General features: G+C 36.7%; 1 protein-coding gene across 9 annotated transcripts in view; it reads left to right on the forward strand.

The window, feature by feature from the left end:
• Positions 1 to 17,919, forward strand: part of CEP128 (centrosomal protein 128) — a 390,276-nt gene that overhangs the window by 123,431 nt on the left and 248,926 nt on the right. For 8 of the 9 annotated variants that reach the window (XM_041759758.1, XM_041759757.1, XM_041759756.1 and 5 more), the window contains exons 14-15: positions 7,200 to 7,550; positions 15,142 to 15,792. In XM_041759758.1, coding sequence (XP_041615692.1) covers positions 7,200 to 7,550; positions 15,142 to 15,792 — 1,002 coding nt within the window. The remainder of the gene's footprint in view (positions 1 to 7,199; positions 7,551 to 15,141; positions 15,793 to 17,919) is intronic. The other variant, XM_041759765.1, reaches the window with a different exon arrangement.

Consider the following 17,919-nt stretch of genomic DNA (forward strand, 5'->3'; position numbering starts at 1 on the left):
TTCATCTTATGTCTGCTTTAAGGAAGTCATATTTTGGGCTGGAATTAGCCTTACCTTTGTTCACAGAGTCAGTATTAAGATAATTAGTTGAATTCTGTCTCAAACCGTGTTCTACTTGAGGCTTCTTACTTATTTTTTTTTTTTAAGATTTTATTTATTTATTCATGATAGTCTCAGAGAGAGAGAGAGAGTCAGAGACACAGGCAGAGGGAGAAGCAGGCTCCATGCAGGGAGCCCGACGTGGGACTCGATCCCAGATCTCCAGGATCGCGCCCTGGGCCAAAGGCAGGCGCCAAACCGCTGTGCCACCCAGGGATCCCGGCTTCTTACTTATTAACTTTAATGTTACCATTTTTGTCTTTATGAAGAATTGAACTTTATATTTGTCTATACTTTAGATATCATTTTGTTTCAGTTTACCATTTTGATAACAGGCAGTTGCTGCTTTTCACTGTGCTGGGTTTCTAGAAACTGTATTGCAAAACAGATCAATCTTTTGTGGTTTCTGTGTTTTTATATGAGAAATCTTATAATTAGAATGATGTTTCCAACCAAGGAGACTTGGGAACCAAAACATTTGTGCTTAAAATGAACTTGTCATCAGTGACAAGATATAAAAACTCTTAATCTTTATAATAGTTAAAATTTAAACTTGTTTTTTAATTTTCAATAAAGTGGGTATAATATAAACATATGATTTTACAGTATACATGTTTACCCTCCTGTACTAAAAAGTATGCTATGTGTGCATGTGTATAACTGTTGTGCTGTGTATTTCATGTATCTAAAACTCCAAGGCTAGTAATTATAAAAATTAAAAGAAAAATTTATAGGTAATTTTTTGTCCAGAATTTAGAAGAGGCTTTTATCAAACTGTTTGGGAAAACAGAACAAATTGAACAAGTGGCTTTTTCTCTCCACTAATTTTTCATTAGTAAATAGAGCCTTTACAGATGACTGTATTTCCATTTGGCTTGCCCCTAATTTGGGATAATTCTTTTTCAAACATTACAGAATCAAGTTGTTTTGAATTCTTACAAAAGACTTTTTGGGAGGTGTCTAGTTGATCAGATTCTCTTGTTAATATGTTCCTTCTTTCCCATTCTCCTCTCAAACCCATTTCCCATTTCCCTTGCCAACACCAATGTTATGAGCCCTTTCATCATGAAAGGCATGGAAGGGAAAAAAGGACAGGAGTGCCATGCACAATCTTGCCATAGTGGTGTTGGGTGTTGTTTGGGTTCTGACATTGACTGGCTGGCATGGGCATTTGTTTTCTCTTTAGCTGTGTTTCTACCTCTTTCTTTTTCTTGCCTTCTACCTTTTTTTGAGTTCTCTTTGTCTTTATTACTTTTACTAGCAAGTGCAAATTATCTTCTTTTTGTTCCCTTAGCCACCACTTAATGGTGTTAGCTTAGGGCTCTTTTCTTTTTGACAAAGAATCATTGTTAGAAAACATCATATAAAGATAAGGACAGATGAAGACACTGAAGAATGAAATGTAGGTATAGATTAGGAAGCATAAATTGGAGAGACAGAATTTGAAATACAGGAGAAAAAATTGCTCATATCTAACACTTTTATTAAAAATAATTGTTATGTGTCTATTTCCCTAACTACACTGTATGGTTCTCTGTAGCAGTAGAATGTAGAACTGTGCCATCTTATTCATCGTTGTGTCTCAGTAGCTTGGTTGCTCTGAGTGCAATGTTTATTGGATTGAATGGAAACATACCTGTATTTTATTCAAAAAGACTGACAAGTGGTTTCTTCTTTTTCCTAGTCTCCTGAATGCCATAGATGGCATTTGTATCTACTATAAGCCAGCTCTATTGAATTTGATTGCTGAAATTGAATTCAGATGAGAAAAAAAAATTGGTTCTAAAAGTCCATTCCTGCTTTAAAAGGATGATCTTCAATTATTTTTAATGTTGCTATAATATTTTAATATCCTGGTGTTAGTATGATGTCCTTTGGCGATTAATCTTCCTCAGGCACATATCTGATCATATTATTCCCCTGCTAAGAAACTTTTGAAAGCTTAAACTGGAGTTCAGCATTCCCCTAGCCTGGTTTCTGACCTTACTTTTTAATCTCTTTTTAGCCCTCTTGAACTTTCACTCTTCATGAATAGCCCTGATGGCCCCATCTGTGGCTCTTACTCCTGCTACCCTTGCTCTTAAATGCCTGTCCTTTATCAGTGACCCAATCTTTTCTCTTCTTCACAGTTGAGTTTGCCCATTGTCTCCTTATTTTATGGGTCTTTCTTTATGATTTCTTGTTGATCAGAGTAGTTTCTCTTTAATTTACTAACTTAAATCCTGTTTCTACTAGCAAACAGTGATGTTACTTCGTTCCTGCTTGATCATATTTGTCCCAATTAGTGTTTCTCATATATTACTTTCCTCTGTGCCTAGCCAGTGTCTTGAACATAGAAGGGGATAACTAGTCTACCTCTGATTTTGTTTTAGCCAAGAAACTTTATTCTGTGATTTTTTTCCCCCTCTCATTTTTAAAAATGTTCCAGAAACACCTCTACCTCAGAGATTGTGTAATTCCTGCGTAGGATTTCCTCCTATCTCAGGAGATAACGTGGTAACTTATTTAATTATTTAAGAGATTTTTTTTGGCTGGTATCCAAGTCAATAATACAGTGATATGAAATCAATATTTGTTTTTGTGTATTCACTATTAAATAAGAGTAGAGGAGAAATTGTATTATATTGTAATGATACCAGTGAGCAAATAATTATTGTTGTCACCTACACAGTAGTCTATTTATTGTCCTTTAATGGAAAGTGTTCCAATGTAGGCTTAGCATTTTTTTTTTTTTAACTTTTATTTATTTATGATAGTCACAGAGAGAGAGAGAGAGAGAGGCAGAGATACAGGCAGAGGGAGAAGCAGGCTCCATGCACCGGGAGCCTGACGTGGGATTCGATCCCGGGTCTCCAGGATCGCGCCCTGGGCCAAAGGCAGGCGCCAAACCGCTGCGCCACCCAGGGATCCCCTAGGCTTAGCATTTTTTTCATGAGTATGAGAAATAGGAAGAAGGCAGATTGAAAGATTCCCATATACTAGACAGAACTGGTTTCTTTATTTTGTAAATTTACTCCATTTTCCCCCTACCTAGTCCACTTTTGTAATTTTATGTTGGTAAATATTTTTTTGTAACCCACATATGTAAAGAAAGTCGTCCAGTTTCATTCCTTTGCATGTAGCTATGCAGTTTTTCCAATATCACTAAAGAGACTGTCTTTTCTTGTTGTATATTTCTGCCTCCTTTTTCATTGATTAATTGACCATAAAAGCATGGGTTTATTGCTGGACTCAATAATCTGTGCTGTTGATCAATGTACTTATTTCTGTGCCAGTATCATACTGTTATGATTATTAGAGTTTTGTAGTATATCTTGAAATCTGAGATTGTGATACTTCTAGCTTTGTTCTTTTTCAGATTGCTTTACTACTTGGGGTCTTTTGCAGTTCCATACACATTTTAGGATTATTTGTTCTAGTTCTGTGAAAATGCTTTTGGTATTTTGATAGGGGTTGCATTAAAACTGTAGATTGCTTTGGATAGTATGACATTTTAACAGCATTGATTCTTCCAGGTCATGAACATGGACTATCTTTCCATTTGTTTGTATCCTCTTCAATTTGTTTCATTAAGAAAAAATTATTAGTGTGATTTTTTTTTAAAGATGGGAATGATAAAGAAGAATGATCCAATAGGAAAAGAGAGGTTCAGGGGCACCTGGGTGGCTCAGTGGTTGAGCATCTGCCTTTGGCTCTGGTGGTGATCCTGGAATCCTGGGATCTAGTCCTGCATCAAGACTCCCTGCAGGGAGCCTGCTTCTCCCTCTGCCTGTCTCTGCCTCTTTCTCTCATTTATTTATGAATAAATAAATAAAAATCTTTTTAAAAAGGGGGGAAAAAAGGAAGAGTGGTTCAATACAAGGAGGAGCGGACATAATTAATGTAGCAAAGCCCTTGATAGATGTGGAAGGAAATTACAAAGATAGGTAATTTGTCTAAGAAGGATCTCTTTTCTTTAGAGGCTAGAGATGGGGATAAACTAACCATTGTTAAGTTTCAGAATGGTACATTAAGGAAATTTGGAGGATGTCCTGCCTAAAAGGTTTAATTTTATTTCTTGAGAAGGAGCTATGTTACATACTAGAAGTGAGTGAAAAGATGGTAGGTCCAAGACAGGACATTTTGGACGGGCCACTGTGTGGACTGGGAAGAGGCATGCAATAGAATTTCTGTGTACTGAGGAGTTGCCTCTTCATGTGCCATCACATCAACTGATACCCCTCTGTGATTTTCCTTAGAAGATTTAGTAACCTGATAAAGGAAACAGGAAGTTTGTTAATTCCCCCAGAGCTGGTGTTTTTTTGACATTTAAGTTCAGTTGTCTTTTTTTTTTTTTTAAGATTTTATTTATTTATTCATGAGACACACACAAAGAGAGAGAGAGAGAGAGAGAGAGAGAGAGAGAGAGAGAGAGGCAGAGACACAGGCAGAGGGAGAAGCAGGTTCCATGGAAGGAGCCCGACATGGGACTCAATCCCCGGTCTCCAGGATCACGCCCTGGGCTGAAGGCGGTGCTAAACTGCTGAGCCACGCGGGCTGCCCTAAGTTCAGTTTTAAAAAGGAGTTTGAGATATGAACAAGAAAGTGGTTAAAGTGAAAATTAAGGAAGTTAGGTTAAAGAACTTGGATTTAAAGCCAGCAAAAGAAATGTCAAGGCGTGGTCATCTTCCTGACAATGAAGAGCAGATGTATCAGAAGGAAAGGACTGAGGGAACCAGGAAAATTGGTAGATAAAGCAAAAGTCCTGAGGAGTGGGGAGGAGTGAGAGGAGGGATTAGTGGAGGAAGGGAGTACTGGGACATAACTCTTGCTTCAGAGGTGGCAGTTCTGGAAAAAGCCACTAAGATAGGTCTGTGGTAGTAGATCACAGAGAGGCATGGAATTAGGGTCATTTGAGAGTCTGGCCGCTTAGCAAAAAGTTGAAAACATGGGCTCTGAAGCTAGACAGTCTGGGTCTGAATCCCATTCCCTCACATATTAGATATGCGATCTTGGGCAAGTGCCGAGAGTTGGTTACACATCACTAAAATCAAGATAGTAATATTGGGATCGAATGAGGTCATTCCTATAAAGCATTTGCTCAATCCTTTGCACAACTCAAGTGCTCAATAAACCTCAGTAGTAGTAATAATTATTATTGCTAGCTCCTTCTCATTTAGATCTCAGCTCATATGTCACCTCCCAAGAGAGATCTTCCCCAGCTGCACTGTAGAATACAGGCCCCTTCAGGTAACTGTCCATCGTTTTAGCATCTAGCATTATCTGCTGTTGTAATCTAGCTGGTATCATGAATATCTCCCCAATATATGTTATTTACTTTTTTGGTTCAAAGCTGTGCCCTGTTAACTGTTCTGTAAGTTATGTGTCTAACACATAAGAAGGGTACCCACTCTCCAAGTGTTTGTTGAGAAAAAAAAAAAAATTGGTATCTCTCTGCTGATAGAGAAATCACATGAATACTACTAATTAATAAAGTTGATTTCTAGTTTTGTGGTAAAACTTTGATAAGGGCAAACTGGTAAACCACTACTGCTATGGTTTTCTGATTTCATTTTAGAATTTTCCATACAAACAAGTGCACAGTTCTCAATTTACTGTTTTGTTTGGGTAGATAAAGGAGTGACTCATCTCTTCCAGGCTGCATTGAATTTAGCAAACTGAGCAAATGCAAACCTGTTGCTCTGAAAATCTTGTTTTCAAGGCATTATTATTATTAATTATTATTATTTATACATAATTTTTTTTTTTTTTTTGCCATAATGTCAAACCATGATCATGAAAGAAATTGTATTTAACTTTGAGTCACGATGCAGGGATAATGGAACCTGGAACTGGGCTTTCTGCTGTGACGGTCAGCAGAAGTTGGTAAATGTTTTCAGTTTTCATTTGCAAGAGCCTTACAATATAGATGATATTTATTGTTTGTCCAGCTCCAGTATCATCTCAGTGTCCTGACATGGCCTCTTCATGTTACCTTTGCCCCTCAAGTATTTGGAAAGTAAGGCTTAGGAAGGGCAGCTTATGGAATCCATTATTTCTGAATTTGTTACTCCCTTCCAAAGCTCTACAATGGTGGCTTAATGTTAATGATCCCATCATTCTTTTATTCATATGAAATGTTATCTAAAAGCAGTGTCCTCATTTTTGAAGTTAAAATTAGATCTTTACCAGTTCTTCTCAAATTAAAGTAAGTATGAATCATGATGATTTAGTGCAATTTCCAAATGTATTGTTGATTCATTCTGGGAAACTAGATTTTAAGTGTTCAAGTTTGATTTTCTTAATTATACTATATTCCAAATAAATTTAAGTTTGTTTAAAAATCTATCCTACACTGATTCATATAAGCTTGAGCTAAATTCATCAACTTGTAACATTAGATTTATCTGGAAATAACCTATCTATAAACTCTTTATTGAGAGATTTAGCTGGAAATAACCTATCTATAAACTCTTTATTGAGAGTCTTTTAAAAAAATTTAAAATCAATTAGCCGATGTATAGTATATCATTAGTTTCAGATGCAGTGTTCAGTAATTCATCAGTTGTGTGTAACACCCAGTGCTCATCACATCACGTGCTGAGTCTTTTAAATGGACTTTCAAATATAATATTATCTATACTAATGTTTCTATCATCAATGTGCATTTTTATTAGATATTTTTATTTTATTGTCACAAAGTTTTATGTGCTGCCAGAAAGTGAAATATCACGTATCACTACTGTGATAACCTGACACTTTTAAAAGCATTGACCTTTTTTTCAGTTAGACAAAGCACTACATTTTTACTAAAGTAATGCATATTGTTTTTCTCATCAAAAGGCCTTCTATTTTGGTGACAGTCAATTGGAAAATACATATTTTCCCTTTTTGGAAAGTGAAGTAGCCTAAAAATGAGAAACTATTCTATAAAAAATTATTACCAGCTAATGTGCTTATAAAATATCCAGAAAGAGACTCATTTTCTAGACTGACTGGTAAGGGAATTTGGTGCAGATGATTCCCATTTTGGTGACATTAGAGATTCTTGTTTGACACTATGTTAGGCATCCAGTTTTGACAAGAACGTGTTCCTAATATTTCTCATGCTTTATTCCCAGAATTTAACACAGCAATTGGAACAGAAGGAAAAGCAACAACTACAGATGTTGGATCAACTTAAAGAGATCCAGAATCACTTTGAGACTTGTGAGGCCAAACATAAGCGTGCTGACCTTCAGATCTCAGAGCTGACTCACCATGCTGAGGATGCAACCAAGCAGGCCGAGCAGTACCTTCTAGAGTTCCAACAGTCAGAGGCTCTGAGACAGGAAGCAGAGAAGAAGAGAGAAGGGCTGAAACTGAAAGCTCAGGAGTCCATCAGGCAGTGGAAGCTTAAGCATAAGAAGTTAGAGCGAGCATTGGAGAAACAATCTGAAACTCTTGATCAACTGACAGACAAGAATAATCAGGTATAAAAAGGCAAATTCCTAAGGAATGAGTTTTGCTGTGACCAACCATTCATTTATTCTTCCTTTGAATAAACACTTGAGTGCCAAGCTGTGCATGTAACCTATCATGATGTCCTTGATAGAAGAGTCTTTCTGTCTTGGCTATTTCAAGGTAAAAGTAACTTAGTTTTTTATCTTTTAAGTTTTTTTTTTTAATAGTTTAACATTCTGTGAGGTTTTAGAGTTGGCCCTTAAAAGAGATTCACCCTGTCCCTCAGTTTAGCTTTTAGTTCCCTAAGTTGAAATTGTTCTTTAATGTTCAAATGGAAAAAAATTTAAAAAAAAAAAGGAAAAAAAATCACGAAGCCTTCTATAATATCACCTGACTTTTCCCCAGTACATGTATCTTAAAATCTCATTTTTTTAGTATATTTCAACTTAAGTATTGGTTGGAAAAGGAGCATTTAAAAATGTGGTAGTTATTACTGGACCATTTTCTGGCAGCAACTGTAATGGGTTTAGTTACATGAGTGATGTTCACAGTCTCACTGACTGAGCAGTATTACCAGGTCACAAGGCTCTTTAAGACTCTGCTTTTTATGCCTTTTTGATTGCAACAAGAAGCGTTTTACTGATCCACGTATGCATTTCACATCATCTTTTCTCTTGTATAATTAGTTACTTTAAATGGATTTTATGCTCCTGTGTTGATTCTCAACTGTATCTTTGGGTTGAATTAAACTTAGACGCTTATAAGATAATAAGTAGAAAAGTCAACTTTGATTTTTATCCATGTTTAGTCTTAGTGTATCATTTCTGCTTTGTCATTTGTCACTTGTCAAGAATTCTGAACATCCAGAAGAATAATTACTTGGATAACTTGACTTTCTTTTCAAAGAAGACAAGATGTAGGGCAATTATATTTATAAAATCAATTGTTAGCACCTAAGAGTGACAGATGCTTATTTCAGATGAGCTGTCATGGAAAAGATGCTTTCCCATTTACATATGAATTTCATGGATATATGGAAGATTGAATAAATGATCACCTTGCACTCATTGTGGAGTACTTTGCAGTTTAACCCATCTGACACATACCGGTGACTCGTTGCCCTGAGGTACAGGAGTTGTAAAGCTTTCAGACTTGAATCTGAACTGATCTGATCCCAGCAAATTGCTCTACCTTGATTATTCTGTTGTCAGCCTGGTCTGGCCACTGGTTCAGTGAGCATGACTGTAGGGGAGGTAGCTAGAAAGAAGGGGGGTGAGAGTGATTGAAAATCATCTGTGGATTTTATTTAATTAGAGGAAATTTAGAAGGGACCATGTCATCAGACTGTTTCCTAATCCACGGTGCGGAGTTTTCTAGATGGAGTTTTTTTACAATATTCAAAACTGTTAAACAATTATTTCCCAGAATGCTTCTGATGTAATTATTTTTTTTTTCTGATGTAATTATTTTTATCACTTAGCATTGCTAATGATAAGCAAAGAAGTAGTTTTAAAGTGATTGCCACAGTTAGGATAGTATCACAATTATCACAGCAGGCATTGTAATTTCCACTTTAAAAGCCTTAAAAATGAATGCAGCTTGTTGCAGTTAGAGTAGTGGTTAATCAAGGAAGAAGGGTAACAGCTATTTCACTGCACATGCCAAGTGTCCAGTAAATCTGTGATGTGGAAATACGTTGTAAATAATTTCAGAAAAAACCATCCATATATTTATTGTCTTACTGAATAATATCTCTAAGGAGTATTTAATTCTTAAAAAAATCACAAAGCCTCCCTAAGGCATTAGGAATACAGTCCACTCCTTTTTTGTTTTGTTTTTGTTTTTCATTTTTTTTTGGACTAATTATTTTCAAACAATGACTGTAGGGTATATTTGGAAGTATATATTAAAAAATATTAAATTACAATTAAAACCCATTATGTCATACAGAGAAAATTGTTTAGTAAGTAGCCTTGTTGAGCCATTTTCTATACTGAAATGATACAGTTTTTGTGTTTTCTAAGTACTTCATGACTACTTCCATTTCTCTTTTTCCAGCATAATTTATTTTCTGCTTTAAGATTTGCCACTTAAAAATGTAGCAGAAGGCTGAAGAGTTTTATTCTCTTAAAAGTTGCTCTGATTTATTTATTTTTCCTATTTTTCTACATTTTTGGAAGTTTGGTGAGATTATTAGATATATATTTTATTACAAAACTACTTTGTTATCAAATGATATAGAATATCAAACAAATAGCATACCATTGCAGAAAAAAAACAGAAATATCAGATTGTATACTTTCCTTGAAAGAAAATGGCGTGAATGTTTATATCAGGGAATCATGATATGATGGTCATTAGGAGTATGTAGATAAAAAAATCTAATCATCAATTATGATATTTTTGTCTTTATTTTTTCTATTTTTTCTATTTTTGTCTTTGTCTTTTAAAGTGCTGTTTGAAGTTATTGATTCTGATACCTGCTTTGCAAATGATAAAGGAAAAAATTTTGAACTTGGATCCTATCACAACGTATGCTTTTCTGAATATCTCCAAATTCATAGATATATATTTTATTTTTTTAAAAGATTTTATTTATTCATTGAGAGAGAGAGAGAGAGAGAGAGAGAGAGAGGCAGAGACACAGGCAGAGGGAGAAGCAGGCTCCACGCAGGGAGCCCGACATGGGACTCGATCCCGGGTCTCCAGGATCACGCCCAGGGCTGAAGGCAGCGCTAAACCGCTAAGGCACCCAGGGCTGCCCAAGATACATATTTTAATATGGATAATGGGAATGCTGCTTAGGTTACTTGTTTTTCTTGCTGAGTTAGCAAAATAATTGGTTTGCCTCTGTATTGAGCTTTCACTTGATAACATTTGACTTCAAGAATCTTAAATTGCCATATTTTCCTTTTTTATATTGCCTTCATGCTGAGGAAGAGAAGAGTATATGTAATATATACTGTCTTTTAAAAGCTGAATTTTTTTTGATTTAAAGATTGTAAAGTAAGAAGGATCACTGCTGAAGTACATTTTAAATGTATATACGGTTCTATGATATGCAATTTTAGAAAGGCTAAAGTACTGATATATTAGAATAATCCAGCATTTTGTTTGCATGTACCCTCGCATGCAGAAAAATACTCGATTTTTTTTCTTTTTAAAATTTCTGTCTACCTCTTAGTTAATTTAAAACAAAACAAAAACCTAAGTGTACTTTGTGGTTAGGCTTTTGAAGAGTTGGTTCCTGTTCTTATGGTTTTAGACAGTATTGTTCTGGCTTCACACAGCCATTTTCAATGCCCCCTTCATAATCTTCTCTCAGCTTTTCTTCTTTGGAAACTAGGTTTGCTAGGTTTGCTTGGTTAGAATGTTCTCTTCTCATTGTTCCTGACTGCTACATACTTTTACATTATGCCTCCACATTTCTCAAGGATTATTGTATCTGGCTTCCCCTCAACCTGTTTCATTACCTATAATTCTTGTCATCATCTTTGGTGATTACATATAGTTCAAGTCAGCATTGAACTCCACATCCTTAAACTTCACTAATTTCCCATTTTACTGTGACCTTCAAGTCACTCAGCAGCTAATTTCTGTGGCTAAAATTTGTCCTCATCTATTATTTCTCTATGTTCAAATCTTTAGTTCCAAAATTTCATTCTCTGAACGTACACATTTCTTTTATTTCCTTTTCCTTTTTTAACCATTACCATCTGATTTTGATCTTTCCACATTCCTCTGGTTGACCAGCCATTTCCTGGAATCCGTTTTTTCCTGTCAGCTTGGACTTTGTGAAAAGCTACTCTGATAACATGTTCACCAGCATCTTTGATTTTTTTCTTCCATCTCACACATCTTACTGATTGTCAATCTGGAGTCAACCAAACTCTTATTTTTCACATTTCTGCTCCTGAATAGTACCAGTAAAACTTACATAGAAACATCATTTGGCTTCTATAGTGGTCTTGATTTTCCCCATCTACCCCTGGTCCCAACCCATTCCATCCTGTTCAAAAATTAATATAAGCCAGTTATCAAGCACCTGACTCTGTTCTGATTAATGAAGAATGAGTTATGAAGTCTGTTGGGAGAGCTTTTGATAAACATTTACTTACTCCTGAAGAAGATACACAAGAGAGTTTTTTTACTTCTCTGGTTTTGTTGTACTCAGCTGTGATGTTTGCAGTGGCTGAAGTTGGCAGTCTTGCGATGGTCTTGAGAATCAAGTCTCACACACAAGAAGGTATTGCCAAGAGAAATGTGGAGAGGTGGACCTAGAGCTTTGATACCATGTCTGGAATGGTTCTTCCTGGAGTGAGATTAAGTTACCTTGTAGTTTAAATTACTTTGAATTGGAGTTTTCTTTTACTCTCATCAGAAGATATTCAAGCCATTATGAAACATCAGTTCTAGGAGTAAGGAGCTAAGTAAGAGCCTAAAATGGAGGATTGACTAAGCAGAGAAATGAAGTGGGGATAGGAGGAGGGTCATATCTTTCTAAGGAAAAGCTGGCAAACTGTGCTATTGATAGTAGTTAGTTGAACCATCAGAAATCCTACCTTGGGGCAGTGATGCTTATTAAGTGACTGATATGAAAACTTTATGATGTTGGCATGTGTTATGAACTTACTACAGCCTTCAGAAAAGTTCCCCGAGAGAAAGACAAGTATAAATTTTTTTTTTAATTTTTTTTTTTAATTTATTTATGATAGTCACAGAGAGATAGAGAGAGGCAGAGACACAGGCAGAGGGAGAAGGAGGCTCCATGCACCGGGAGCCCGACGTGGGATTCGATCCCGGGTCTCCAGGATCGCGCCCTGGGCCAAAGGCAGGCGCCAAACCGCTGCGCCACCCAGGGATCCCGAGAAAGACAAGTATAAATAATAAAAGCAGAGAGCAAGATTTGGAGGGTGGGGGGAGACTGAAAATCTGAAATCTACAATCCAGATATACAGAGTCTGGTAATTTGGAGTTTTTTTAGCATTGGAATAGTCAAATGATGTATCCCTGCTGAAGTTAGTCCAAGCAAGAGAGGGAAGTAGGAAACTTAGCAGAAATAAAAATGAGATGAAAAACAAGCTTGATTTTTCAGACCCCTTCAAGTGCTTCTGCTTAAGTATTCCTGGCCAGATAAAGGGGATCTAAGTTTGAGTTCCCTCAAGATAAAGCCTATACAACTGAGGGTCCCTGGGAGTGTCCAGGATGTTGAAGTGGCAGTTAAGACACTGTCATTTTCAGACTCAGAGACAATGTCTAGACAAAATCTTGGGCTGTGGCTACTAGCCAAGCAATTAACAAAAATCAAATAGAACTTACTTAGTTTTTAGTATCTGTATTGCAAAAGAAATTACAAACTTGACTAATGTAGTCTGTGGCTGTCCACTCTAAAGCTGCCACCTTTGTCATAAATTGATGTGATTCTTGGAATACTGAAACAGAGGGTAAACCTAGAGAATTGTAGAGTAGCAGTGCCTGAATTTTGACAGACTCTTCTTGAAGAGCTCCATCTTTGGTGTTCCTGTTATGTGAGAAAAATAAATATCTTTGCTGTTTAAACCAACTTTAGGAGCATATTATTTTGCAACCAAAGATGTTTTATTTGCTAGAGCATCTTGAATTACCTACAGGGCTGCATGGAAGTCTCTTAACTGCTGGCCAGGGGCCTATATTATCTGTTTCAAACTTTAATCATTGCCTTGAAGCCACCTCTCCTCATTGTCAGGCCCCTCTTGCATTATCCATACAGCCAAGACTTGATTCTGTCAGTTTCTGTCTTCTCTGGTATGGTAAGTAGAATGACCTCCCAGAGAGGACTCATCCTAATTCCTGGAGCCTGTGAACATGATGATATATCACTCATGGTTATGTTATATGGCAGAGTTGACCTTAAGATAAGGAGATTGTCTGATGGGCCTAATCTAATCAGAGGGGTCATTAAAAACATAGAAAATTTTCTGGCTATTTAGAGAAGGGGAAGTTGGAGGATTCAAAACACAAGAAAGATTCATTGTGGTGTTACTGGCTTCAGAGTCTGAGGAGTCCATGAGCCAAGGAGTGTGGGTGGCTCAGAAGCTCAGAGCAACCCCTCGCCCAAAGCTAGTAAGGAAATAGGGACCAGAGTGTTAAGGGCATGGAACTAAATTTTGCCAACAACATGGATGAACTTGGAAGTGGATTCTCCCCCAGTGCCTCCAAGAATCCAGGCCAGCTGATACCTTGATTTTAGCCTTAGGAAGCCCTGGAAACACCTTAGGAAAGCCTGAGAAAGCACAATACCTTTCCTGGACTTGGGATCTGTGGAAACAGGGAAATAATAAATGGTATTGTTTTAAGCCATTAAGTTTGTTGGAATTGGGTACACTGCAATAGGAAAAACAAAAAACCATCTACCCTTAGAATTCCCTGTATTTCTAGCCATTTTTTTCCTGCCTTTCAAAGTAAAGTCTTTCCTGTATGGTCCTGAGTATTTTTAGTCGAGGTACATTGCTTTATCAGTTATACCTGTTCTTCACAGATCTGATTACTGTCTTGCATGAATACCTCCCTGGGATCCTGGCTTCTCCTTGAACTTGAATCCTTTTCCCATTTTTTTTTTATTTTTCCCACTAGTCTTCATCACAACCCTATAATATAGGTGCTATTATTACCTTTATAAAGATAAATAAATTCCTTGAGGCCCTGGGTTGACTTATGACTGGACTGAGAATCACATTCAGTTTTCTCTGGTCAGAGCTCAATTACTTTACCACCTCCTTTTATTATTTCTCATGCTAGCTTCATGCTGTTTTTCCATGCTGAAACTGACAGGGCTTTGAGGAATCTGTTTCTTTGGAGTGATTGACTCATTGTAGTTTATCTTGAATTGTTTCATACTAAAGTATAAAATACAAACTTTAAAACTGCCTTGTAAGTATTTGCATTTTTATTCATTATTTCTCATTCTGAAGTGAGAATCTTACTTTTCTTTTTTCTGGGTTTAAGCCATGGCAGGCATCTATAAGCAGAGATGGAGACTGTTCTTGGTGCCAGTGTTAGGGAGAGGGGGAATAATTCTAGCTTCCTTAGCTACTGGCTTTTTTATTACATTGGTAGGTGATGAGGATGAGAGAGATATCTTGGCCCCATTCATCCTGCAGTGTCAACCCTCACCCTACATAGAGGCTGGCAGAGGGGGATGGACATCTGGTCCCTTGACTTTGCTCTTTGCATCCCTCCCCAATCTCTCCTAATCTTAATATTATTTCTATCTTTTTGGGGCTTCGAGACTTCCAGTTACATACTGGTGTATTTCCTGCCCCTACTGACTTTATTTATTAATAAGGATTGATTGTATCATAATCTTTCTTAGATTATATCTGCAAGCTTCCCTATATTATCTTCCTTATCTATTTTGAGGTTTCTCCTTTTTAAAAGTGAGCAATTGAAATGTAAAGAACTGTTACTTTAAGTAACATTGTATTATTGCAACCTCTGGTAAATTATAGTAGTCTTTTTCTTTCCTCATTCTTTTGCTAAATTTTATCCAACATTTAAATAATTATTTATAATCCAGGATTGATAGATGTTGGTGATGTTTCTATGACGAATTTTACAGTGATTTTTTTTTTAACCTGATAGATTCTAAAAGAAAAGGACGAATTGAAAAGCCAGCTTTATACAGCATTACAACAGGTAGATAATCTTCGAAAGGAATTGAACGATGTCTTAACCAAGCGTGCCCTTCAAGAGGAGGAGCTTCACTGTAAGGAGCAGAAACTAAGTGACGTTGAGTCTCGTCAAACTGTCCTTGAACTAGAAGTCAAGGATTCCCTGGACACTATCCATAGGCTAGAAAGTGAATTGAAGCAGCAGAGAAAGATTCAAAGCCAGATGAAAGTGGAGAAAGCTCACCTAGAAGAAGAAATCACTGAGCTAAAGAAAAGCCAGGCCAGGGACAAAGCTCAACTTCTTGAGATGCAAGAGGCTGTCAAGAACCTGAGTGCCATCCGGGCGGATCTCGCTAATAAATTGGCTGAGGAACAGAGAGCCAGGAAGGAGGTGCTTAAGAACCTTGCTGACCTCAAGACACAGGCGAAATCCAGAGAGGAAGAAACAGCTACGATCATTACGCAGTTAAAGCTGGAACGAGACGTTCACCAGAGGGAGCTGGAAGATCTCACATCATCGCTGCAGAGTGTGAAAACTAAACATGAACAGAACATCCAGGAGCTGATGAAGCACTTCAAGAAAGAAAAGAGTGAGGCTGAGAATCATATTAGGACGCTGAAGGTACCTGCGCTGAATTATCCTGATGATACTGAAGGATTTTTTCCTGGTGGCTCATGAAGTTAATAAAGCATAAACTTGTAGGGATCATTCTGTATTCCTAAGCACTGAAGGAAAGATAAAACTAACACTAAAGAGGCTTATTCATGCCTGTTCAGCCAGGTTGAAATGAGTTATAGCAGCCACCTGGGAGCGCCTATTTCAGAGCACTGAAGCCCTTTAAAAAGAACGTTTAGCTATTTTGGGAGTTCAGGAAAGGCAGAGGTGGCAGTAAGTCATGGACCCGAAACGTGCCCTCATTCAACATTTGTGACCTCCTAAAATATAAAAGGCAAAGACTTGTCAAGGCCATAGGAGTTATAACTACAGTCCTTATTAGTATGGTAACTAAAGTGGATCAGCTTATGAGCTGTGTAAACCCAAGGCTTTTGAGATTTACTCCTCCTTTTCCAAATCAAAGTTGGCGTGGGTAAATGTATAATTGAGAATCTTGCATTTGGAGAAATGTTTCTAGGTTCTAATGGTATTAGCATTATCCCCATGCAGGGGAATTATTTTATACATGATAGTCAGGAGTGTAATAAATCTGTCCCTCCTTCCTGCTTTTGTTTTTTTCCGTAGTACTTATCATCATATGACATAGATTCCATATTATTTATTTTTAAGTCTCCCTGTACTAGAATGAAAACTCCATAAGGACTGGGTTTTGAGTCTCTTTTGTTTACAGCTATATCTCCAATGCCTAGAACAGTTTCTGGAACATTGTAGATATCTATTGCATAGGTAAATAGGTAAGTCTTTAAAGGTTAATTATAACTTTTTTTCAAAATTCCTTGAAATACAACTGCCATAAAAATGCTTATGATGAAAGATGAAATTATAATGAAATAGCTGACATTTGTAGAAAGCTTTCAGCTATTTTAGGAGTTCTTCCCCAGTTCCATATAGCCTACCAGCAGTAGTGGATTTGGGGTTATTAATTGTAGTGGGCAGAGCAGAATGGAGGCTGAGAGAATACTTAAGAAGCCCTTACTACATATCATTCAACCTAAGATGCCATGAGTTATAAGGTACATCATTATGTGCTACTAAGAAAAAAGAATACTTCCTTCTGAAAACATACTGTCAACTGCAAGACAACATCCCAAGACAGAAGTGGTAAAATGTGTAAAAATATGTCTTAATATTGATGAAATATGGCATAACAATCTGTCAGAATTGATGAGGACATAAAAATAGAATCAGAGATAGGAGAGGACTTAATCTTAAAGAAAATAAAATATATGTTATATGTTGATTGATTGGCTGTGACAATAATACTAGCAAACATTTTTTTCCCAGCACTTAGCTCATGCCAGTCATTACTGTAAGAACTTTATATGCATTAACCATTTAATCCTCACATCATCCTGGCATATCATATGGTATCTTTTCATTAATGAGGAAACAGACATGGAAAGTTAACTGCCCGAGGTCTTACATCTGAAAAGTAGTGGAGACGAGGGTTTGAACCTAGGTAGTCCAGAGCCTGTGTATGTATTTATTTATTTATTTATTTATTTATTTATTTATTTATTTTATTTTTTTAGAGCCTGTGTTTTTAACTACACTGCTTATAGGTGAAAAGGATTAGTATTGAGGAGAAAAGAGTGGAAAATCCAGTTTTTTTTTAGCATGTTGAGGTGGAAAGGAACTGAAGCCTGACCATGAAAGTCTAAGCAGAATAGTTTATAGTAATAATGGATTACACATTGAGGAAGAAAGTAAGATTAAAGTTGAATATTTGGAATCCAGTAACCCATTGGTAGTAGTTGAAATCCTGAGATTTTAATGAGACCATATAGGGAGAAAGTAGAGGATGAAACTCTAGAACCCCAGGGTTTAAGAAAGTACTGAGAAAGAGGTTCTAGCAAAGAAGAATAAAGGACTATATGAGAGACAGGAGGGAACCAGAAAAGAATGTATCTTGGAAACCTGGGCAGGGCATTTCAAGAAAGGTACAGTCAAGAGTGTCAAATGTGACAGGATGAAAGAAGAACTGAAAACATGTTCATTCCATTTGTCATAGTCATAGATGGGTGGAGAAGATCCATGAGGAAGTGTGAGAGTGTTAGATCAAAACAGAGTGGA

The sequence above is a fragment of the Vulpes lagopus genome, chromosome 6 (genome assembly GCF_018345385.1).
Source record: "Vulpes lagopus strain Blue_001 chromosome 6, ASM1834538v1, whole genome shotgun sequence".
In the NCBI taxonomy this organism is placed as follows: Eukaryota; Metazoa; Chordata; class Mammalia; order Carnivora; family Canidae; genus Vulpes; species Vulpes lagopus.